The sequence below is a fragment of the Podarcis gaigeae genome (genome assembly GCF_964106915.1).
Source record: "Podarcis gaigeae genome assembly, chromosome: 1".
Taxonomy (NCBI): Eukaryota; Metazoa; Chordata; class Lepidosauria; order Squamata; family Lacertidae; genus Podarcis; species Podarcis gaigeae.
This window is the reverse complement of record NC_139678.1, coordinates 118,921,306-118,947,310: the sequence shown is the minus strand read 5'-3', so window position 1 is coordinate 118,947,310 and position 26,005 is coordinate 118,921,306. Positions and strand designations below refer to the sequence as shown.

Here is a 26,005-nt window from a genome sequence, read left to right as displayed (position 1 = left end):
CACAATAACATTAATAACACAATTTAACAATTCAGATTTGAGTACTGATATACCTATAACTACACCTTTTTAACAATATTTCCCCACCTCTCCTCCCCCTACTTCCCACCACTGTCCGCCTTATTGCTTAAGTATTCTCTCCAGAGTTCTTCCTATTTATCCATTCTTAATTTGTGTCGACATGCAATTCGTTCGTATGTAGCTGGTCTGTCCATATTGTCAATCCATGTGCTCAATGGAATCTTTTTGCGGCTCTTCCAATTCATCAAAACAAGTTTTTTTGCTTCCAATATGGCACGGTACATCCATTTTTTTGAACCCTTGTAATCTCCCACGTTTCCGGTATATAATTCAGAATTAAAATCAATTCACCTAAATAATTTTTTTTTAATGATTACTCTTGATATATATATATCCTCACCTCGCACCAAAATGATGCTACCTATCTTAGGAAAATCCAAATTTCAGTTTCTTGGGGGAAGGACATTCAGCACAAATGACTTGTTACTTTTCAACTTACCTGTTTGGTTCTAGAACACCATGGCCCTGCTGTGTCACCACAGCCATCCAGTGCTTCAGTGGCACTGCAGGTTTATGCAGCTGGATGCCCCAAGTTACATCATTTATCTTAGGGAAATCCACATAAGGAGCAAAGGGCTGGAACCAGAATAACTCCAGCTGGGTATGTGTGCGTGCTTTGCCTTTGTTGTCACCAAAGCCAGGCTAAACGTCTTTCCTTCTGCAGTGTTGGATGGCAGGTTGAGAGGAGTTCCCTACCAGGACAGACTTTGCTTGTGTGCTCAAGACATCGATCCCATAAAACATATTTTGTTGCACTGTGCAAAATATGAGCAAGCCAGGGCTGAACTGATACTACCTTTGCTGGTACCTTTCCCGGGAAAATCAGAGGCTTACTATGTCAGGTTCCTATTGGAAGACTGGACAAACGCTAGAGCATGAGCAGTGGCAAAGTTTTTATTGGTGGTTGCAAAAACCAACGATCCCTATATTCTGAACAAAATGCTTGTTTAACCTGGAGGTAGGCTGTATGAATTGTGCATTGCTTTTGTAACAATTTGTTGGGTCTCTGGACCGTAATAAAGATTGTTGTTGTTGCCTTTGTTTTCAAAGACGTCTCCTTGCATCCTTCCAGAAGCCTAAAACAGAGACACTGTTTTACCACTGAAAACTTCAGGCAAACACAAACTGTCTCTGGTAAACAGGGGCAGCCGGAATTCGGGGAATCTGGTAGCGGCAAGCAGCCCAAGTCTGAACATGTCTGCAGACACGGTGTTTCATGTGGGGTTGGACCGAGAGCCATTAACTCTTTGGGGAACCAAAGAGGGCATCTGCGAACGGAGCCTGAACTTTGTCAGACAGTCTGCGTTCAGTCTGTTTCCCATACGTTGGGAAGTGCCTTTGCAGAGATAGCGTTTTTGCGGGGGAGGGTTATCCTAAACGCAGACGGGGGTCACTGTCCTCTGAACAGGAAGCTCTGCTATTGCTTCATTGCAGCTGATCCTCTGGAATCCCAACGCCTCTCCTCTCCGGAGTCAAGAGGGGCAACCTCAGAGCACAGCAGTCACATCAGGCTGTTGCAGCTGTGCTAACAGCTCCAGCAGCGAGATCAGATTACATTTCTCCCCTTCTCTCTCTCTTTCTATTTCTTTCTTTCTCTCTTTGCTTCCCCTCTGCCCCCAAGGCCTTACCTTCTGAAGCGGGAAGGAGAAGGAGCAGGCAGCAAAATTCACTCAGGAATTCTCCCTCGGAGGAAGCGTTTGGCATTGTGAGCTGCTGGGTGAGTAGCTGGTGAGATTTTGTCTATTTGAAGCTGTTTATTTTGCTAGATAAAGACCGCCACCCTCCCAGGTGGGTTTCACATAGCTGGGTGTTGTTGTGAGGTATGTATCGGGTATGCAAACTGAAGACTGACAGCCTATTTGTGTTTACTTATGTCCATTGAACTCAGTGGGACTTACATCTAAGTAGACATCTGCAGCTTTGTCGTGCATGTACACCGCAACAAAAAGATAGACTTAGTGCTTGAGGAAAAGAAATTATCCCATGATTTATACTTGGCTCTTTATTTCCTTGGCACGGCACAATCCAAAGCATATTCTACTTGGAAACAAGGCTTTCTGATTCATGTAAGTAAGTGTTCATCGGATTCCAGCCTTAATAAAAACCCAACGCTATTATGAACTCCAGGAAAAGCAGTTGAAACATAAATCATCAGGGGAGTTACTCTGCAACTACTTGCACACTTTAAAACAGGGGCAGCCAATGTGGGGTCCTCTAGATAAGTGTTTCCCAAACCTAGCTGTTTTTTGGACTACAACTCCCGTCATCCCAAGCTAGCAGGACCATTTGTCAGGGATAGTGGGAATTGTAGTCCTAAAGCAGCTGGAGACCCAAGTCTGGGAAACCCTGCTCTAATTGATCCTGGACTGCACCTCCAAATTTCCCTGACCATTCTGGCTGGAGCTGATGGAAGTTGTAGCTAAACTACAACACATTGACTACTTGTTCTTTAAAGCAATATGTAGCAAAAAGGACTTGGCTGGGCTTCAAGAGAAGGAGCAGCCAAGTATTATAATACCTTTTATGGACAACTTTATAAAGGCAAACCTTTAGAGTAGTGTTTCCCACCCTTGGGTTTCCAGCTGTTTTTGGACTACAACTCCCATCATCCCCCCTTGCTAGCAAGACCAATGGTCAGGGATGATGGGAATTGTAGTCCAACAACAACTGGAGACCCAAGGTTGGGAAACACTATTTAAGAGTGAGAATGGGAACCTCTGGCTCTGCAGATGTACTTGTCCCATCAGTCCCAGCCAACTTAGTCAGAGATCAGGGATGATGGCATCTGTAGTCCCACAACGCCTGAATAGCCACACGGTCTGCATCCCTGATTTAGAGAGCAATGAGAATTGCTTGACATGCCCCATATATGCCTATGTAGGTCAACGGAGAAGTAAGTCCCACTGAGTTCAATGGGACTTACTCCCATGTAAACTTTCCATAGGTTTGTAGCCTTAGCTAAAGAGGCATTAGTGCATTTTAGCCTGTAAGCCTATATGTGCTTACTTGGGAGTAAATCACATTGAACTCTGTGGAGCTTTCTTCTGAGCAGACGAGCACATACACGATTGTACTGTTAGTATAGTCATCTATCAATGTCAATTCAATTTGTACCACCAACGTCTTTCTTATAATGCTGTAAGTTTAGTTAGCAATGAAACAGACGGTGCCTGATCTCTGAATGCTGCAACTCAGGAAATAAGATGCACCCCCCCCTTCATTATCAGAAAGCCACAAAGTGGCCTTGAACTGCCTTGTTTCTTGGGAGGGAATTTAATATACAGAACCACTCTCGCAAATGCAGGCAAAGCTTAAATCTGAAAACACCTTGCCCTGGGAAATCTTCTAAATTACCGTATTTTTCACTCTATAAGATGCCCCAGACCACAAGACGCACCTAGTTTTTGGAGGAGGAAAACAAGAAAAAAAATATTCTGAATCTCAGAAGCCAGAACAGCAAGAGGGATCGCTGTGCAGTGAAAGCAGCAATCCCTCTTGCTGTGCCGGCTTCTGGGATAGCTGCACAGCCTGCATTCGCTCCATAAGACGCACACATAGTTCCCCTTACTTTTTAGGAGGGAAAAAGTGAGTCTTATAGAGCAAAAAATATGGTAGATTGTGATACACCCTTCTTTATGTTTCAATTGAGCATGCTAGAGAACTTTCTCTCATACACACACACAAAACATTTTTCTGGGGGTACGCATATCCTTAAACATTTTGTGAATCTTTGTACTTTTGTCCATTTACTGTATTTATTTTTCCCGATTTGAACTATACAATGGTGATTTTCATGAGTCAAAATGAGAGTACCCCTAAACATTTTTTTAGGGGGGAAGGCTGTGTGCATGTGTGTGCAAATTTTTCTGTTTTACATTTCAAAATATTCATTTAGACAACCTTAAATCAATGACTTCCCTTCTTCTCTTTCTGTGGTTAATTTTGCATACCGTATTGTTGTTTAGTCATTTAGTCGTGTCCAACTCTTCGTGACCCCATGGACCAAAGCACGCCAGGCACTTTTGTCTTCCACTGCCTCCCGCAGTTTGGTCAAACTCATGTTAGTAGGTTCGAGAACACTGTCCAACCATCTCGTCCTCTGTCGTCCCCTTCTCCTTGTGCCCTCCATCTTTCCCAACATCAGGGTCTTTTCCAGGGAGTCTTCTCTTCTCATGAGGTGGCCAAAGTATTGGAGCCTCAGCTTCAGGATCTGTCCTTCCAGTGAGCACTCAGGGCTGATTTAATTAAGAATGGATAGGTTTGATCTTCTTGCAGTCCATGAGACTCTCAAGAGTCTCCTCCAGCACCATAATTCAAAAGCATCAATTCTTTGGTGATCAGCCTTCTTTATGGTCCATTGCATACCATACATCCCTGCATATTTTACACGAACTAAACCATTCAGTATTCCATTGTTACATCCATCAAAACTTATTTACAGTGTTGAATTTATCTTAATGTTACCAGCATTTTTAAATGTACAAAATTTCCACCCGTATATTCAGTAAATATTTTCCAGTCTTCTTTAAACGCACGTTCTTCTTGTTCCCTTATTCTATATGTTCAATCTGCAAGTTGTGCCTATTGAGAACTTTCATGCAACTAAATACATCACACTAAAATGCGCGTGCAGAGAAATCGCAAACCCAGGATGACTTCGTGTAGCTCAGCATAAAAATATAACCATGTGACATGTTCTTCTCAGTGTTATCTTAGGGCAAAACTAGACGAGACGGTGGAGGTCTGTAATCAGATTTCCCACCTCTAAATTTTGGAACAAAGGAAGCTGCCTTAGTTTGAGTCAGACTGTCGGTCCAACTAGCTGAATGCTGCCTACAGTGCAGATGTGTACCTAGGTTTCCTTGCACTCTTGGCAAGGAGGTGCATTGGTGCCTCCAAAGCTGGGAGAGACTATAAACCAGAAATTCTAAAAGTTTGCTTTTGCTGGGGAGAGGCTGTGGTGGGCTGCTCTGATGGCCCAATCCAGTGACCGGATCAAACATAAATAATTAAAACCAGATTCCAAGGAATCTCTTGGACTTCCATCCTCCCCTTTGTGAGTCCTAATTTAATCATTTCCTCCCACATCTTTTTATGATAATCCAAACCTGTAATGGTTGTAGGGGTTGCTCGTGCGTAAGTTGCCGCCACTCCTGGCTAGGTTGCCTGGTTAAACTTTTTCTGTCTAGACAGCCCTTCACTTCGTGGCTGTTTCAGTCGCTAGCAGAATCCGTCAGTGGACGTTTCTTGAACCTCTTCCAGCAAAGAAGTTCTTTGACACCAAGTCTCCGCCTACTCTCCCTGCGCAGGGTGGGTGTGGGCAGCGGAGGACCCGGGCTCTCCCCACTGGTCTCCGGCAAGGAGTCCTGGAGCCCCCTCGCCGATTCCCCCATCTGCACCCCTTTATCCCTAGTGTCACGATGATTTCCTTCCCCAGCCGATGAGCTGCCTCTCTCCCTGCTGGGCCCTTCTCCAGCATCGCTTTGGAGCCTTGCCTCCGCCTCTAGCTCCGATGGCAGTTCCCTGACAAAACCCTTTACCTCTTCCATTATGTGCAGAATCAACCTTAAACTACAAGTGATATTCCAATCCTACTAACGATTTTAACTGTTTACAATGGTCTTTAAGAAAAGTTACAACTTCGCCCCCATTCCTTATTAAAATTTTGGTCTTCCTGATTTCTGATTCTTCCGGTCATTTTAGCAATTTCGGCATAGTCCATCAACTTGATCTGCCATTCTTCTCTAGTAGGGCCAATAACATCTGGGCAGCCGTGGTCGCAGACATAAATAGTTTTTTTCTGCTCCCTTGGGATTTCAGCACCTAAAATTCCTAAAAAGAAGGCTTCAGATTTTTCAGCAAAGGTTATTTTAAGCATTACCCCCCCAACTCATTATATATCATTTCCCAAAATCCTTTTACTACCTTAGAATTCCACCACATGTGATCAAAGGTGCCTTCTTTTTCCTTACATTTCCAGCATATATTTCAGCATGTTTTATACATTTTTGTTAATTTACTAGGAATTAAGTACCATCGATACATGATTTTCATATAATTTTCTTTCAACCTATAGCATGCCATGAAATTGAAATCCCAGTTCCATAACTTCTCCCAACCAGTGACTGGATTTCTGCACCCAATGGAGCCTTTGCACCTTGCCCAGCCATGCAGAGCTGTGTCAGAGCGGCCCAGGGATTGTGCAGGATCCTAGCCATTTCAAGCTAGAGTGGAGAGATGCGATTTTTGTGCCCCCCCATGGGCCTGTGCCAACCTGGCGAACCCCTAGACCAGCGGTCAGCAAACCTTTTCAGCAGGGGGCTGGTCCACTGTCCCTCAAACCATGTGGTGGGCCAGACTATAATTTTTTTTTGGGGGGGGTGGAAATGAATGAATTCCTATGCCCCACAAATAACCCAGAGATGCATTTTAAATAAAAGCATACATTCTACTCATGTAAAAACACCAGGCAGGCCCCACAAATAACCCAGAGATGCATTTTAAATAAAAGGGCACATTCTACTCATGTAAAAACACGCTCATTCCCGGACCGCCGGCAAGCCGGATTTAGAAGACGATTGGGCCAGATCTGGCGTCCGGGCCTTAGTTTGCCTACCCATGCCCTAGATATTCATTCATTCATCATTTTATTTGTACGCTGCCTTTCCATAGTTAAAACAATGCTCAAGGCGGCTACAACATGGCAAGATTTACATAATTGTCAACATAACAAAATAATAATAATAATAATAATAATAATAATAATAATAATAATTTTTTATTTATACCCCGCCCTCCCCAGCCAAGGCCGGGCTCAGAGCGGCTTACAAGCAATAATAAAAACAAGATGAATGATTACAAACTTAAAAACACAAATAAAACACAACAATTAAAATAATGGAACATTAAAATATTAAAATGTAGCCTCATCGCAGGAGGAGAAGGAAAAGAAGGGGGGAAAGAGAGGGGGGGAGGGAGGGAATCAAACTGGCTCCAAGCCAAAGGCCAGGCGGAACAACTCTGTCTTACAGGCCCTGCAGAAAGAAATCAGATCCTGCAGGGCCCTGGTCTCATGAGGCAGAGCGTTCCACCAGGCCGGAGCCAGAGTTGAAAAGGCCCTGGCTCTGGTCGAAGCCAATCTAACTTCCTTAGGGCCCGGGACCACTAGGGTGTTGTTATTTATGGACCTTGAGGCTCTCCGTGGGGCATACCAGGAGAGGCGGTCCCGGAGGTACGAGGGTCCTAGGCCGTGAAGGGCTTTAAAGGTCAAAAGCAGCACCTTAAATCTGACCCTGTACTCCACCGGGAGCCAGTGCAGCTTGAAAAGCACTGGGTGAATATGCTCCCATGGCAGAGACCCCGTGAGGAGCCTCGCTGCAGCATTCTGTACCCGCTGGAATTTCTGGGACAGCTTCAAGGGCAGCCCCGCGTAGAGCGAATTACAGTAGTCAAGCCTGGAGATGACCGTCGCATGGATCACTGTGGCCAAGTCAGGGCGGGAAAGGTAAGGGACCAACTGCTTGATGCAGCGAAGGTGGAAAAATGTCGCCTTGGCTGTTGCTGTAACCTGCGCCTCCATGGAAAGGGAGGCGTCAAGGATTATACCCAAACTCTTAACGGAAGGCAATGGCACTAATTGGGCCCCCGCAAGAGAAGGGAGTTGGTCCCTCATCCCCATGCCATCCCGACCTAGCCATAAGACCTCTGTCTTCGAAGGATTTAGTTTCAATCAGCTCCCACGAAACCATCCAGCCACAGCTTCCAAGCATCTGGTCAATGTGTTTGGGGCCGAGTCGGTGTGGCCATCCATCAGCAGATAGAGCTGAGTGTCATCAGCATATTGGTGACAGCCCAGCCCAAAGCTCCGGATAATCTGGGCAAGGGGGCGCATAAAGATGTTAAAAAGCATCGGGGAGAGAATTGCGCCCTGCGGCACTCCACACACCAAGGAGTGGCGCGACGACATTTCCCTCCCTAGTGCCACCCTCTGTCCCCGACCAGAGATAAAAGAGCACAACCAGTTACGGGCTATGCCCTGTATCCCCACGTCTGCGAGGCGGTGGTCCAGAAGATCATGATCGACCATGTCAAAGGCTGCTGACAAATCTAAAAGGATCAGCAGTCCTGACCCGCCTCGATCCAGTTGTCTACGGAGATCGTCTGTTAAGGCAACCAGAGCCGTCTCCGTCCCAAAACCAGGACGGAAACCGGACTGAAATGGATCTAATGCCGATGTTTCCTCCAGAAACCTACCAAGCTGCTCAGCAACCGCTCTCTCAATTACCTTACCCAGGTATGGGAGATTTGAAACTGGGCGGTAATTGGATAGGTCTAAGGGATCTAATGAAGTTTTTTTTAAGAGTGGACACACCACTGCCTCCTTCAGTTCCCCTGGGAATGTCCCCGTGTCAAGGGACAAATTGATAATTTCAACCAGAGGGGTCCGCGCAACATCTGGACACTCCCTAATCAGCCAAGACGGGCATGGATCAAGGAGGCAGGTAGTGGGCCTACTAACTTGGAGGAATCTATCCACATCAGTAGGGAGTATCCGATCGAAATGGTCCAACACTGGACCTGAAGTCATTCGAGGGGCCTCCAGTTCAGTCACTGTATCTAAATTGGCAGGGAGGTCACGGCGGAGCAATAGGACTTTATCCGCAAAAAAACTCGCGAATGCCTCACAGCTGTGGGTCGAATTTGTGCTTAAATTTGATTGTCCTCTTAAGGACGTTATTGACCTAATTATTCTAAAAAGTTGTGCCGGGCGAGAGCTAGCGGATGCAATGGAAGCTGCAAAGTAAGATTTCTTAGCAGCTTTCATAGCCATCTCATAGGCTTTCATAAGCGTCCTATAAGATGTTCTTGAGGCTCCGTCACGAGTCCGTCGCCATACTCGCTCTAGCCGTCTGCGATCCCGCTTGATTTTCCGGAGCTCCTCAGTAAACCAAGGGGCCCGGTTTCGACGGGGTCGCAGAGGGCGCTTAGGTGCGATCTCATCAATGGCTGCCAAGAGCCGGTTATTCCAGTCCTCAACAAGGTCATCTAATGAGTCGCCAGGAGGAGCAGGGTTCCGCAAGGCTTGTCGGAATCTATCAGGATCCATCAGTTTTCGCGGACGAGCCCAAATAGGTTCGCTACCCGAGCCAGGGAGGAGCGGGAAGTCAATCCTGGCTTTCAGAGCGTAGTGATCAGACCATGGCACTTCCACAGCAGGGAACATGATCACATCTATGCCAGCCCCAAAGATCAGATCCAGCGTGTGGCCTGCTTGATGGGTAGGGCCCAAAACAACCTGGGAGAGCCCTAGTGTTGCCATGGAAGTCACTAGGTCCAGAGCCTGTGAGGAGGGAGCGGCATCGGCATGGACATTGAAGTCTCCCAAAACCAGTAGGTTTGGGAACTCCAAGGCCCAGCCTTCCACCACCTCCAGCAGGTCTGACAGGGTGGCTGCAGGTGTGCTGGGTGGTTGGTACACCAGCCAGACAGCCAAGCTCTCCTTGGTGCCCCACACGAGACCAACACATTCAATGCCGGAGATCGCCGGTGATGGCAGAGCTCTGAAAGAGCAATCCTCCCGGAATAACAACGCTACTCCTCCCCCCCGACTCACAGTCCGCGATTGATGGAGGATAGAGAAACCTTGGGGTGTTATCTCATGTAGGGAGACTACTTCGCCTTCCCGTACTCAGGTCTCCGTCACGCAAGCCAGGTCAATCCCCTGTGAGACAAAAAAGTCACGCATGGTGGCGGTTTTGTTACCTATGGACCTGGCATTGCACAGCACCAATGTCGGAGGTGTGTAATCCTTGCTCTTCCTACCCTCATGCCTTGGGATGGGGCGTAGATTGGAAGAGGTACGAGGATCACTGCATCTCGAAACCCTTCGCCGATAGAGATATCTAGCCCCACCGCCATTCCTCCCTAGCCCTTCAATTGTGGAAATCCCAGATCCCATACTAGCCTCCCCAATAGATGGGTAACATCCCCTCAATAACAAGTCATCCTTGGGCCAGGACTCATGGGTCAAAATGGTATGGGAAAGAGGTGGAGGTCTGATAGGATAAGTATCCCTAGAAGATAAAACCCAACCAACCGCACCCCAAGTGGGGGGGACAGTCCCATGGTGTTTCATTAACTGTCAATCCCCCTTTCCCTCCTGGGTTAATTGGAGGATTATTGGTTCTAAAGTCATAAACAATAAATAAAACTCATCAAGAAGTACACAACCAAATGGAAAACAATTTCCACATAAATCATAAAATATAAAACTAAGAATACAGCATTAATATCAATCACAATTTAAAATGACATAGATAAAAAATAAAAGCAATTTTTAAAATTGCCCAGTAGCAGCAGCAACAACAGCACGCCTTTATGGAGCCTGTCAGGCCCCGCCCCAAGCCATGTGGAGAGAAGCAGGGTAGGGCCCATCAGACTCCCAGCAGGTCAGATATGACCCTGACCCTGAGTGGCAGCAGCTCTCCAGGTTTTCACTGCAATGAAAATGAAGGTGTTCAATATGATCTGGAAGGACAATAGAAATGATGTCTGCTAGATGTGTAATAGGAAGGTAGCACCTCCCGGACGGCACAGATTCCTTCGTCTCCTTCAGAAAGCAGGAATAGAATGGCGAGCTGGTCTTTCGGTTAGTCTGGATTAATACTAAGACGTGCCTAAATTTAAATGATAAATGGCTGGCCTCGTTCTGTACCGGAAATAATTCATTACCGGGATGCATGACAACAACGATGCCAATAAACATGACGGACCAGGGATTACGAAAAGGAAATAAGCCATAAGGAGCAGTCACACAATATGATTCAGTGCTCTGGAAATTGGTCATAAACCTAAAAGAAAGCAAAAAGATGAAGATAGGAGCTCTTTTCCCGACTATTTTCCCAAGCTACGAATATGCGAGACGTCCGTTTTAACGTGCATATGCAATGGGAGACAGAGGCTCTCCCATATCCCTTACAAACCAGTTCTCTCTTTTAGAATCAGGGACTCAAATCCAGATAAGGTTTGGTTTCCTTACAAACCCTTGAAATGCACAGCTTAATTGTGATCCAAAAGCTCTGAAAAGGGAAACTGTGGGACAGAAAGGGGAAGGTAACTTGGGTACTTCCCAAACCTGCCAGGCTGAGAATGTAGTTTGAGTGACTTGTTTCGTAGCTCCGCCTAGATGCCATGACCCTTCAGAAAGTTGTATTCAAAGTTCAAGTAGGTAATCTCTGGGTCTTCAGGACATAAGGCTGACTGTAGCAGTCGTCATAGCCAAAAACAACTCTCTCTTTTCCCCAGAATGTTTATATCAACATCCAGCTTATCCATAATGTGATTGCCACATATTCCTTGTGGCCAGATCCTTTACTACAAAGGTGATGGTGATTATGGTAATTTATGGGTTGTTGTTTTTACCTGCCTTTCACCACAAGGTCCCAGGGTGAGGGACCTGGGTGGTGTTGTGGTCTAAACCACTGAGCCTCTTGGGCTTGCCGATCAGAAGGTCGGTGGTTCGAATCCCTGCAACGGGGTGAGCTCCCGTTGCTCTGTCCCAGCTCCTGCCAACCTAGCAGTTCGAAAGCACGCCAGTGCAAGTAGATAATCGGTACCGCTGCGGCGGGAAGGTAAACGGCGTTTCCGTGTGCTCTGGTTTCTGTCATGGTGTTCTGTTGTTCCAGAAGCAGTTTAGTCATGCTGGCTACATGACCCAGAAAGCTGTCTGTGGACAAACGCCAGCTCACTCGGCCTGAAGCAAGATGAACGCCGCAACCCCATAGTTGCCTTTGACTGGATTTAACTGTCCAGGGTCCTTTACAACAATAAACCATATAATAATGAAATATTAAATTCAGCATACCCTCCAACATTTCTCTGTTGAAAATAGGGACGTCCTATTCCATAATAATCAGATTAATGATTCTATTATTTATACCCCGCACATCTGACTGGTTTGCCCCAGCCACTTTGGGTGGCTTCCACATATACGAAAACATAATAAGACATTTTCTTTTTTTAAAAAAAAACTTCCTTGTACAGGGCTGTCTTCTGAAGTTACTTATCTCCTTGGCTTCGGTGTGTGTGTGTATGTCACATAACTCGATACCCTCCAACATTTCTCTGATCAAAATTAGGGCGTCCTAAGTAAAAGTGGGACATTCTGGGTTCAGATCAGAAACTGGGATGGTTTTTGCAAATCCGGGACTGTCCCTGGAAAATAGGGACACTTAGAGGGTCTGAATCAGTTAGAACAACTTTCTGATGGAAGGAGATATATATATATATATATATATATATATGCAGGTTTTGGTGTCCTCGGGTGTCTTCCCGTGTAAAAGTTGGGGTGTCTAGGCGACGTTTCGACGAGGTCTCACTCGTCATCTTCAGGCTGGTGCTTTCGGCTTCTTGTTACTGGAACAGAGCGGGATCTCAATGTTTGAGTTCCTATAAATACTGTAGAGGGGGTGTGGTGTCTAGCCTCCAATGTTCTGGGCAGAGAGGAAGTTCCCAGGCTAGTGTGCCTTTTCTTCTTTTGTTCCTTAATTACTTGAGAGATACCTTGAGTGATTTCTTGAGTGATATCCTGAGTACCACTTAGGTGGGTCATTAGGTGTGGATTAGTTGCTAAAGTCTTTGTGTCTTGACCTCTTGAACTTTGTGAAGAGTTTTCCTGAGAAGATGGCTGTATTGCACTTAGTTGTGCTTTGGCTTGGCTTCGTGTATAGGGGCGAGCTGTGGTTTTGTGGCTTGTGTCAGCCAGATCTGTGTAGGGATTGCAGGGGGGTGCAGCATCCGAGGACACCAAAACCTGCATATATATATATATATATATATATATATATATATATATATATATATAAAATCTTCTGCATTTGATGAAAACTATACAAGGAGGGTGTTGGATTCACTTCTGTGAGGAAGAAATTCAATAGCTTAAACCGCACTGGAGTGCCACTGCCAGTCAGTTTTGGCAGTATTGAACTAGATGGACGAGTGGACTAAATCGGTATAAGACAGCTTCATATGTTCCTAAGACATGGGCATTTCTAGAGAGTATATGGAGCTTTAGGGCAGCAATATCTGAAGCCACTTCCAGCTCCAGAGTTTTCTCTGTTAAATTGGAACAATGCTCCCTGATGTAATTGCCAGCAGTATCCTCCTGCCAAGTATTTATTATTACACCATCTGTATGTGTTTTCCCCAACTCCTTTAGACTGGCCTTGTTTGTTTAAAAATTAATCTCTGGAGAGCAAAGAAATGGGCCAACACTTGTTTTCATAATTCAGATATTAATTCTAAGTAGAAGCGGAAATTCCCCCCCCCCCCCTTCCAGGATGCTGCTAAACTTTTAAAGTCAATCTAAGTTCAGTATAATATTTAACCAGGGATGAACAACGCGGTCTGTTTCAAAACAAAGGCCTTATTCTCCCCTTGGTTACTCGCTCATGACTGTTTCAGACCTCAAGATGAAGGGAGACTTGTCTGGGTTATCACAGAAAAGCCCCACAGATTAACAGTCCCTTTAAACCACATCAAACATGATCGCTGTTTGCTCAAATCAGTTCACGCACCTTCAGCCCCATCATTTGTCAAGCGTATTGTATTCAGATGTAGAGTAGGATGCTGTGGTATAAACCACCAGGCCTCTTGGGCTTGCTGATCAGAAGGTCAGTGGTTCGAATCTGTGTGACGGGGTGAGCTCCCATGGCTCTGTCCCAGCTCCTGCCAACCTAGCAGTTCGAAAGCACACCAGTGCAAGTAGATCAATAGGTACAGTTGTGGCAGGAAGGCAAACAGCGTTTCCGTGCGCTCTGGCTTCCATCACAGTGTCCTGTTGCGCCAGAAGCGGTTTATTCATGCTGGTCACATGACCCAGAAAGCTGTCTGAGGTCAAACGAAGGCTCCCTCAGCCTGAAAGTGAGATGAGTGCAACAACCCCTTGGATTGGTCGCCGTCCAGGGGTCCTTTACTTTTTTGCCTTTACTCAGATGTAGAGAAATGAATCAACATAAATGGATGAGTGAAACTTTACCACCTGTGAATTTAAGCCACCAGTTAATTTAAGACTCAGCATTGTGCTGCTGGTCACTTGTGAGCCTACTGAAAGTCAGAAGTCAGGCATGTCCAAAGTCCGTTTTGAGGGCCTAATCAGGGGCCTAATCCTTTCTGGGGTAAAATCCTAAAAAAAAAAAAAAAACACCTCAACAACTTCAACCCTAATAAAAAGCTCAACAACTTTGGTCAGCCTTTTGGTCAGCCCTCACGGCCCTTCACTTCATCAAACCTGGCCCTCTTTGAAAAAAGTTTGGACACCGCTGTCATAAGTGATCAGTTCAAAAGGTCAAATTTGCTTGGTTAAAAAACAACTGGATGTGTACCAAGCATTGATCCCTCTTTAATGAACTGCCATAATCTCCTAATTCAAAGCAAGATTGATTATGTTTTCATTTGTGGGCACGTGCATGACGATGTGGAAACCACTGACAGCTCTGCATATACTCAGATGCTGATTTCCGTAACCCTTTCCTTGCTGAAGGTACTGTCACCGTCCCAATTTCGGTGCCCAATCTGCAACACTTAAGTGCACAAGTGGTTCATTTATTGCATTGCCTGTTGCTGCTGCCAGCAGTCACAGCTGTTCCCATTGGCTCCTTTCCATCACAGTTAAAATAAAATAAAATGATTTCAGGATAGAAACACAGGTAAATGTGAAGCCAGCCAATCAAAGAAAGGAGCACAGTTGTCAGGGAACTGACATCGGAGCCAGAAGTGGAGGCAGGTTCTTAACCCGAGGTACTATTTCTGGGTTAGCGGAGTCTGTAACCTGAAGCGCCTATAACCTGAAGCGTCTGTAATCCAAGGTACCACTGTAGTTCGGGAATGTTGGGGAAAATGGCGAATCTTCGGCCAAGAGGATATTGTGAGTTTCCGTAAATAGCAAGGCAATAACGATTTCTCACGGGGAAAGTTCATCCATCCCTGCTTCTTAACGCATCTAGAGCTGGAAACAGGTATCTGTCCCACGAGGGAAACTGGAAATGGAGAAGCAGCAAGAGAATTCTCTGGAAAATCCCAATGAAATATGAAGTGGAAGTTGGAATTGCAGGTGTTTGCTTCTCCAGGCCACGTCTGGAATGGAAATCATTCTGGGAAATAAGATTAGTATTCATGTTTTGTTGCTTTCAAGGGACGCAGGTGGCGCTGTGGGTTAAAGCCTCAGCGCCTAGGACTTGCCGATCGAAAGGTCGGCGGTTCAAATCCCTGCGGCGGGGTGCGCTCCCGCTGCTCGGTCCCAGCGCCTGCCAACCTAGCAGTTCGAAAGCACCTCCGGGTGCAAGTAGATAAATAGGGACCGCTTACCAGCGGGAAGGTAAACGGCGTTTCCGTTTGCGGCTCTGGCTCGCCAGAGCAGCGATGTCACGCTGGCCACGTGACCCGGAAGTGTCTCCGGACAGCGCTGGCCCCTGGCCTCTTGAGTGAGATGGGCGCACAACCCCAGAGTCTGTCAAGACTGGCCCGTACGGGCAGGGGTACCTTTACCTTTACCTTTACCTTTTGTTGCTTTCAGTCCTCCCGCAATATGCAACTCATTATTTTTATTCTCCCATTTGCGTTGTGCTTCCTTTCACTGAAACGAATGGAGTGGAATAGCACAATGACAACGTAACTTACACAATTGAGATAATATGTAAATTATATAGGGTACATAATTTCACTGTACCAGACAGCGAGGCACATAATGTAGCTTTCAATAGAACAGTATTCATGGGCGTAGCCAGGATTTTTGTTGGGGGGCAGTTTGCTATGCATTTCAATTGATTTTTATGATGGGGGGAAGCTGCCCCTCCCTGCCCCCCCTTGGCTATGCCCATGAGAGTATTGGCTTTTCATTATTTTCTTGAATTTATAGCCCTCCCTCCTTAAGGAGCCCAGGGCAACAGACAGATACACGATTTAAAAACAAGAAGCATGCAAACACATTCTAAAGCAGCTAAAAGATTCTAAAACCAATAACAATGGAAAAACAGTTATACAGTGGTACCTCTGGATCATAGCTGTCAACTGTCCCTTATTTGGCGGGAAAGTCCCTTATGCCAGTGCCACATCCCACTGCTGTCCCTTATTGATGATGTCCCTTAAATTTCCCAGGTTTCAAAGGAAGCAGCTCCTCTCCCTCCCTCCCTGCCGGCCAGGGAGGAGGGAGGCTCCAACTGTGTTGCTTGGCTGCGTTGCTCACCCAATAAGAAGTCTAAGAATGACTGGGAGATTGAGCTTGCATGCCTTGTGCCGATCAAATTGGCCGCGTTGCCTGGGGACTCGCCTTTGCTCAGCGCTTCCCAGCTAGAGGTGACGGTGGTTTTCCTTGCTGCTTCCCCTTTGCCGGGTTGCTGCGCTGTGGGAACCACCGCTTGAGGCTTCGTTTGGCTGCTGGCTGGGCTTTCTGCCTTTGGCTCGGATGGGCTCAGAAGTTGAACATACCTGTGCCCGAAAAATCCCTTATTTTGGCTGCTGATCCCTTATTTTCGAGGCTGCTGATCCCTTATTTTCAAATCTGGAAGTTGACAGCTATGCTCTAGATACGAAAGGGATCTGTTCCGGAGCCCTATTCGCATCGTGAAGCAAATGCAACCTGTGTCTGCGCATGCGCAGGTCACGATTCGCTGCTTCTGCGCATGCGTGTGACATCATTTTGACTGTCTGCGCATGCGCGAGCGGCAAAACCCGGAAGTAAAGCGTTCCGCTATTTCTGGGTCGCTGCAGAGCACAACCCAAAAACGCTCAACCTGAAGAAACTTCAACCCAAGGTATGGCTGTAGTTAAAAACGTTCTTCCATCCCAGTTGAACTGCAGAGGAGCGGAAACGGCGCTGCGTGCGATGAATAAAGTGTGAAAAGCTGCCTTCCTACAACCCTAGGCAACAATCACAGCAATACAGATACTACCTTGAAACACAAACTCTGTTATTCAAGACTTCCCCATTGTACTTTACAGAACTGAAGTAAGTGCAAAGTAGTGGTCAAAAGTGCATCCTTTGTGCTCTGATTCGAGAAGAAGAAAAAGATCAGCTGTTCTTTTAAGAGCTATTATCCCACCCTATTACAAAACATTGGGAGAAAAGCAATGACAAACCTAGACAGCATCTTAAAAAGCAGAGACATCACCTTGCCAACAAAGGTCCGTATAGTTAAAGCTATGGTTTTCCCAGTAGTGATGTATGGAAGTGAGAGCTGGACCATAAAGAAGGCTGATCGCCAAAGAATTGATGCTTTTGAATTATGGTGTTGGAGGAGACTCTTGAGAGTCCCATGGACTGCAAGAAGATCAAACCTCTCCATTCTGAAGGAAATCAGCCCTGAGTGCTCACTGGAAAGACAGATCCTGAAGCTCAGGCTCCAATACTTTGGCCACCTCATGAGATGAGAAGACTCCCTGGAAAAGACCCTGATGTTAGGAAAGATTGAGGGCACAAGAAGAAGGGGACGACAGAGGATGAAATGGTTGGACAGTGTTCTCGAAGCTACCAGCATGAGTTTGACCAAACTGTGGGAAGCAGTGGAAGACAGGAGTGCCTGGCATGCTCTGGTCCATGGGGTCACGAAGAGTTGGACACGACTAAACGACTAAACAACAACATTACAAAACAGGCTTGGTAGGGATGACACTGTTCACGATGCCAGCCGGTAATGTCTCAGCTCAGCATTCTGATCTGCAATTTGTGTCCACTGACTCAAAAAATAAAATAAAATAAATAAATTTGAACTAAAAGCAAAGGAACACTTTCGGCGTCTGTGCAATGTCCAACGAAAAGTTCTTCCTGAAGGAACTCATTGCACTGATGGCTTTTATTCTGATATTTGCTATGCTTATTGAGGCATTTTATAACCTACCCTTCATCTCAACGGATCCCAGGGTTGGAGACAAAAAAAAAGAAAAGCCCACAATACGTAAAACACAGTTAAAAAAATCTAAAACCCTTCTAAACAGTAGGAGCAACTAAAACCACAATGCAGGCTCTCTGCCAGCAACTGACTAATCTCCTTCTTCTTTGGAGATCACTCGTAGCCAACTAAAACACGGTTTTAACAGTGGATCCGTAAGTGACTGTGGAGGCCAATTCTGGATCCACACACGCTTCCACAGTGGGGACATAGGTTTGATCTTGGTGGTGCCTTCCTCTTAGCATGCTTCTCCCTTTCATCCAGAGTTTGAGCATCTTCAAAGCCCAGGACACCTTTGGTAAACTGACTAATAAACCCCTCAAAATCCATGGGAGAAAATGAGTAAGTCTTCACTTTAGTCAATTGCAGGAGAGTCAATTGTGCTTTGAAGTGGAGGGAATTCCACATATGGAGTGCCATTACAAAGGCAACTCTGTCTTAGGCAACCACATAATACACTTCCTCAACAGTAGGGTTGCCGTATTTCAAAAAGTAAAATCCAGGACATCCCGTTGTTGTTGAGCTTTTTTTTCAGGAAACCCCCAAAGTGCCGCCTTTCAGAAATTCCCCAAGGAAGTCAATTCTGCCTTTGAAATCCCAGGAAAATCTGAACGTATGGCAGGCCTATTCAACAGCAGTACGCTGTGGAGAACTTTCTCGAAATATCTTAAGGCATGGATAGGATCAAATAGGAGTCTCCCTGCATCGACCTACTTCCATGCCATGTTCTACCTTGTTCTGAAGTATTCCCTCACTCTCTGGAGGTGGTATTTTTGTTTTTGGAGGAGAGTCCTGGAGCTACAGGAGGAGATGGAATCAGGCAAAGTTGCCTCTCTCCTCTTCTCCTCCAAGAATGTGGCGGCTAAATTGGTGACTGGGAGCGGCCGTCGCGACCACATAACACCGGTCCTGAAAGACCTACATTGGCTCCCAGTACGTTTCCAAGCACAATTCAAAGTGTTGGTGCTGACCTTTAAAGCCCTAAATGGCTTAAAGCCCTAATATTATTATTATTATTATTATTATTATTATTATTATTATTATTATTAAGTCCCCAAAAAGTCAAAGGTGCTTATATGAAGGTAAGGCCAATGTAGGTAGTTTATATTAGAGGACTGGAGGGATGTTGGCGTATAGGTATAAACCAGACCCCTCCCCATTCCAAATATGCATTCATTCATCATGCTTAGGTTGTTTCAGCCGGGCTTAACTTTTCTTGTGATTATGGACCCAGGTTCTCCTATGTAAACACAGTAATGACATTTTTTAGGATGATACACAATGACTACCCACGCTATGTTTTTATTGCTTTTTTTCAAAAGAGGTGTGAAGGCAGAACAGGTCTAGCAAGGCTCTCTAAAAATGTAAGCTGTGTTTGCAGTAGCTTCAGCTTTTGCATGTGCAATTTCACCCATTATCTCCCTTCTGTCTGCCCTTTCTCCGTATCCTTTGTGCCGCAGCCGCAGAAGTGACTCATTCATAGTGACAGCACAGGAAATGGAGCGGAGAGGGTTTGGGAGAGCGCAACTCAGTATCACCCTGTGACATTTGCTAAGGCTGTCCGTGGTTGGCTCATAATCCACAGGCTGCCTTCTCTTTTGCTTAGCATTCTGCCCAATAGGAAGCCCACAAAAAGCTAAAGAGGGTGTTAGGAATTGGCTTTAAAAGCCTAATTACTGTGGAAATCAGACCCAAACAAAGTTGTCTGAAAGGAAAAAGTGCAGTACACCAGAGGAACGCTCCCAATGCATGTAGCTAAGGAGACATCTAGATGCTGTTATGTCTTCTTTTTTTAAAGAAAACGCTCCTGTGTTTCTTTTTTTGTACACCTTTTCTACAAGCAGAGATGCTATAAGAATGCCAGTCCAAACACAAAATTTGTTGAGGTTTTTGTGTGTGTCTTTTTGCAAAGTTTCTGGCGGCCGAATCCCATATGTCTGGACTTTGGGCGACATTTCCTTTTTTATATAACAACAAATAACAATTCCACATCCAGATGTTGAGATTACTCTGAATCTCCTGACTTCCCCGCATCACTTCCATGGGTCGTAATGATAATATTTACAACTGCATATCAATATTCATCCGAATTTTTATCCTTCACAATTATCCATAATTTCCGTTAGTTTACAAGTGTGGTTAAAATCCTGCCAATGTTTTGAATAAATTATAAACCTTTCCCATTTGTTTTTAAAGTTCTTTCCTTCTTGATTTCTGAGCTTCCCAGTTAGTTTTGGCATTTTGGCATAGTCCATCATCTGGGTTTGCCATTCTTCTCTGGTCGGAGTTGATTCTTCCTTCCATCTTTGGGCTAATAGTATCCGTGCTGCTCTTGTCGCCTACCTAAATAATAATAATAATAATAATAATATATATATATATATATATATATATATATATATATATATATATATAATTTATACCCCGCCCATCTGGCTGGGCTTCCCCAGCCACTCTGGGCGGCTTCCAGAAAAATATTAAAATACTGTAATAAATCAAACATTAAAAGCTTTCCTAAACAGGGCTGCCTTCAGATATCCTCTAAAAGTCTGGTGGTTGTTGTTCTCTTTGACATCTGATGGGAGGGCGTTCCACAGGAAGGGCACCACTACCAAGAAGGCCCTCTGCCTGGTTCCTTGTAACTTGGCTTCTTGCAGTGAGGGAACAGCCAGAAGGCGCTTGGTGCTGGATCTCAGTGTCCGGGTAGAACGATGGGGGTGGAGACGCTCCTTCAGATATACTGGATCTAGGCCATAAACAGTCTTTCCTGGTCCTTTGGGATCTCGGGACCTGTAATTCTCAATAAGAAAGCTTCTGGTTTTTAAACAAAAGTTATTTTAAACATTTTTTTCATTTCATTATATATCATCTCCCAGAAATTTTTAACTACTTTATACATCCACCACATATGATAAAAGGTACCTTCTTTTTTTCTTTTCTTTTTTTACATTTCCAATGTATGGCAACATTTCCTCAGTATTTCACCCCAAATGGGAATGAATGATAGCTGGGGTTGACATTTGGCCAACTTAGAATTTACCTAGGTAAGCAGCAATGATAGTGAAATACTATAGGGAGCTGCTTTATACTGAGTCAAGCCATTGGGCCATATTGCTCAATATTACCTACTCTGACTGTCCTGGCAGTTCCTGGCAGCCATGTTTTTTAAAGGTGACATGAAAACATCTCAACGCTCCATTACTAAGCATGTTTGTTTGCAAATTGCAATAGGGTGTGCTTCTGGGAAGAGGTGTTTGGGATTAAAGTTTATGACCATTCAGTCAACACACTAAATATTCCAGAAAGAGACTGCAGCTGCTTCACAAACTACAACTATTCTGCCTCAAGACAGACAGTTCGATTCCTTTCTACTTTTTGGACGTTTGACAGTATCAAATCCAGCTGGGAGGGGGTGTTTCTAGAAATATATGTGCTGGATCTGTCCCCTCACCACCCCCATGCCTCCCTCCCTCCCTTGCCCCCCTCAGCGCACCCCATGAGCCCTTTCCATTGTGTTTATCTTTATTGTTTTAAAATAGATACATTCGTGCCCCGAAGGCAAACAAACCAACAGGCAAACATACAATCAAATAAACCAACTATAAATTGACAAACAGACCATAGCAATATATGAAACAACACAATTCTTATAACTAACATCCTTTGTACTCCCAATGATGTGAAGGATTGTAAAACAAGAAATTAAAAATGACTTCCAATTAGTCTCTCTGTACTTTATCTGTTGGGACGTGGGTGGCGCTGTCGGTTAAACCACAGAGCCTAGGACTTGCCGATCAGAAGGTTGGCGGTTCGAATCCCCGCGACAGGGTGAGCTCCTGTTCCCCACCTTTGACTCTACCAGATTCAGAGCTACAGTAAGGGCAAGCTCTGCTTTTAAACCCAAGTTTTGTGATGTATTGAATGCAGATTGTAGCCCAAGCAGTCCTATATTGCATAAGGGAAGAGGAAAAGTGAGAGCAATGTGTCTCTGGCATCCTCATCTCTCTGCCCCTGTGATGTAACAGTTTAGGAATTTAAGATACAGAAGGAGGGGGAAATGGAAGTTCTGTACCAACTTGTGTAATGCGAGGAGTTATAGACAGTAATTTCAGTGGAAACACTTCCTTCTCCCACTCACCTCCCTTCAAGGCATGCTTTTCAAGGGAACAAAAATATTGGGCAATTTCTTTGTGAAATCCTGTTCCTTGTAATTAGTGTTGGATCTATTCCATTAATATTGCACAAGTCATTCACTTTTTAAAAAAAAAATTGTTGCTGCTTGCAAATGTTATTTCATTACCTGTTTCTGTTTCTTAAGCTGCACGAGTAATGCTCTCTTCAATTATTCTGCTGGTTATTATCAGAAATCTCCAAGGGAGCAGTTTGGGTTTAACATATGCATTTCTAATATTAAAGAGTCATTAACATTAAGGCAGTACAGCGTTCCATTAGTGGAGAGTTTAATTCTGCTCCTAATTAGATACTTAGGAATACATGCTCCCAGAATATTTCTTTTGAAACCAGAGCTTACTCAGTGAGATCCTGAAACTTTAGAATAATAGAAGATAATCTTGCATTCTAGGAGCTCAGTATGATTGGTGTCAAATGCTTCAACTGTAGCAATGTGGTCTAGATATTTGATCAAGTCATTTACTTTATGATCAAGTCATTTACTTTTTGACTAAAACCTCTTTGGAGAAATTGTGAGCAAATGAAAGTATGCAATAAAAGACATAGGTTTTCAGGAAGGCAGCCTAGTGTTGGACTTACTGTCAGACATCTTCTCCCATAAACCATTGGCCCTGTTGGCTCAGGCTGATGGAAGTTGGTGCTCAACTATCTGTGGAACCACATGTTAACCATGCCACCGATCTAGGACATTCATTGTTTATCCATGTTCATGGCCTCCCACAAGGAGGTACTGGGGGCATGCATGTGCCAGGCATGTGTCAACAGGGGCCCCAGAATCTTCCTTAAAATAAAAAAGGTAAGTTAAGCGGACATTTCTGAAGAAAGTTAGAGCACAAAAGTGAAGGCAACTTTACTGTTTCAGCACTCTTAAAACCATAATCATAGAATCATAGAATTGGAAGGGACCCTGAGGATCATCTAGTCCAACCCTGACACAAACCATCTTGTAAAAAGCAAAAATAACATTTACTCTCTCAGAATACTTGTTGAAGAGTAACGGATACAACAGCTTTGTTCAGGCAGGCTTAACATAATAATCCAGTTACAAAGACATAGTTGTCTAGTTTAAAATGAAGTTCTACATTGTTCTACATTGCTGGAATGAGATGAAAGAGCAAAAAGGGGAAAGGAAGAGCCCAGGAAGGTGAGGAGATTATATATTAGGTTTGCCATATTCCCCAAAGTGAAAATCCAGTCATTTCAGGAATCATTTTATTATATAGGGCTATATAATCAGGAGGAGTGGGTGTCAGAGTTCTCTCTAGCAAACTTACAGGAAAACTCTGTGAGCTTCAACGCCTATCATGTGCCTATCTAGCAAACGTGCGTTGTTGGTTGGACTGCATTGTAAATACCCCACAAGTTCAATGCTGGTGATGGGGGAGGTCCTCCATTCCACCTGAGGGCTAGGACAGGCTGGCTGTCACACACAGTTCTGCCCTCCAACACCTCATGCCTTCTGCCTGCCCCCTGAATCTGCTGCCTGAGGTGGCGGTCTCGCTCTCCTCATTATTAGGGCCAGCCAATCCGCACTTTGATCCAGCCATCTCCAAAGTAGCCAAATCTATAGCCCTTCTCTTGGAAGTCAAGAACAGGGCTGCTGTTTGAAGTGAATGGGCTCGCTGTCTGAAGTTGGGTTTTTGTGTGAGTGTGCCTTGGGCTCGATTCAGAGAGTGAAATAGATGCTTTCCTTCTTGGCTGGAAGCTGTCTGAGTCCTTTACTGAACAACAAGGGAAGGCCTGCCAAGGAAGTGTGTGCTCTTGGCAATGTCAACACGTGCCCTAGTTTAAGAAATTGGATGGCAGGCAGCTACACTCACTTCAACCGTGATTTCAGGATGAATGAGAGGGCAGTTGCTCAGGACACATGCCTCACTTGAGATCTAAATTTAAATCTTTGTAGCACGAGCACAACGGTCCGGATGTGTTTGCGTTTTGCAGCACTCCCCGTGGCATCTCGACAAACTGTGTGGTGACAATACCTGGAAAGGAGGGCAAGAAATAACCTCCGTATTGTTTTTGCCCCTTCCTCTCTTTAAGATAAAAATAAACACAGGGGAAGTGCCATTCCGATGACTTTGCATTGGCATCATTTCAGAGGCTCAGGCCACGCTACTCACAGGGGTTTCAAGGTTCCTCCTGCGAATGGGACAGGAGGATAAAGGAAACAGCCCTGAAGTTCTGGCCACATGTACAACTATCACCCGGTTGGACAGAAGCCCTGGGTGTGTTGAAGGTGCCACAAGCTCCTGGCTCTCTGGGAACAAGTTAGATCCCCTGAGGCTAAGGTGGCAGACATGGAAAAAATAAGGGAGGCAGAGACAGTGATGAATGAGGCCTTCAGAGACATTATAGCTGTGCCCCATTCCCACGATGATAACTCTCCTGGTGTCAGGGAGAAGGCAGGTTTCAGGGAAGGAGAGTATCATTTTGAGGAAGAATGAAACTTAGAAGGCACTCATTCCTTGGAGGACATAGAGCTATCCTCTTGCGCCTTTCTTTATCCTGGGGGGGGGGGGCGTCCAGGTTCCTCACCCCCGATTTGTCCTCATTGCTATACAGTGGTACCTCGGGTTACATACACTTCAGGTTACATACGCTTCAGGTTACAGACTCCGCTAACCCAGAAATAGTACCTGGGGTTAAGAACATTGCTTCAGGATGAGAACAGAAATCGCGTAGTGGCGGTGCGGCAGCAGCGGGAGGCCCCATTAGCTAAAGTGGTGCTTCAGGTTAAGAACAGTTTCAAGTTAAGAACGGATCTCTGGAACGAATTAAGTACTTAACCCAAGGTACCACTGTACTAGGAGATAACTCTGGCTAAGCTGAGAGTCAATGGCTTGTCCAAGACCATTAAAACAAAATGTGGTATTTCAAAACAAATTTGGATTTCAAATGCATCATGTTCTCCGGCGTCATGTTTTCTTTTGCTTTATTCAGGAGAGGCGAGCAGAATGAGAGCAGATGTCTTTCTAGCTGCCATCTTGTATATTCTGTCCAGCAATGGGCCATGTTGTGGGGCTGCACCTTCAGAGGAGGAGGAAGAGGAATATAGAGAGGCTGTCGGTAAGAGATCTGACTACAACGCATTGAAATCAAGCGCCCCTGTTTAGCTCAATAACATGGCACTACTTCGGGCCAAGTTGCACATAAACTTTGTGGCCTTCTTCCGTTTTCCCTCATATTTGAGCAGTCTGTTTGCACGAGCAATTCTTTGCCCAGTGAGCATGTGAATAACTTGAAATACAATCGTACCTTGGTTTTCAAACAGCTTATCTCTCAAACGTTTTGGCTCCCGAACGCCACAAACCCGAAAGTGAATGTTCCAGTTTGCGAACTATTTTTGGAAGCCAGGTGTCCAAAGGGCTAACACAGCAGGAGCTTCCTGCATCCAATCGGAAGCCATGCTTTGGTTTCCGAATGTTTTGGAAGTCAGACTTCTGGAACAAATTCCATTTGACTTCTGACGTTTGACTGTACAAAAACCCATAACCTTGTTAATTTGAGCTAGGGACGGAGGAGAATTTTGCTTGGTCCACATTTTCAAGTCAGCTGACTAAATGCACACATCTTGGACTAATACACAAATCAGAACATCAATTGAATTATGCACTTCTCTGAATTTTGCGATGGAACTATTGGCTCGTTAAAAAATGCACCCAAATGCTTAAACATATATTTAGAAATATGTAAAATGAGATACACACAGGTCTTGCTATCCGAACACAATGCGTTCTCCAAGAATAATTTTTCTGGCAAGTGTTCACATAGCGAGTTGATGATTTCCATTG

The 26,005-nt window shown here is 45.0% G+C and overlaps 1 protein-coding gene across 4 annotated transcripts in view; it reads left to right on the top strand.

Annotated features, from left to right (window-relative positions):
• Positions 1–1,288: 1,288 nt before the first annotated feature.
• The window catches only part of TFPI (tissue factor pathway inhibitor), a 49,855-nt gene continuing 25,138 nt past the window's right edge, over positions 1,289–26,005 (top strand). The window contains exons 1-2 of one of the 4 annotated variants that reach the window (XM_083713614.1): positions 1,289–1,798; positions 25,155–25,280. In XM_083713614.1, the coding sequence (XP_083569740.1) occupies positions 25,169–25,280 (112 nt within the window). In that variant the 5' untranslated portion in view covers positions 1,289–1,798; positions 25,155–25,168. Of the gene's footprint in view, positions 1,810–25,154; positions 25,281–26,005 lie in introns of all 4 variants that reach the window. The other 3 variants (XM_083713615.1, XM_083713613.1, XM_083713612.1) reach the window with 3 other exon arrangements.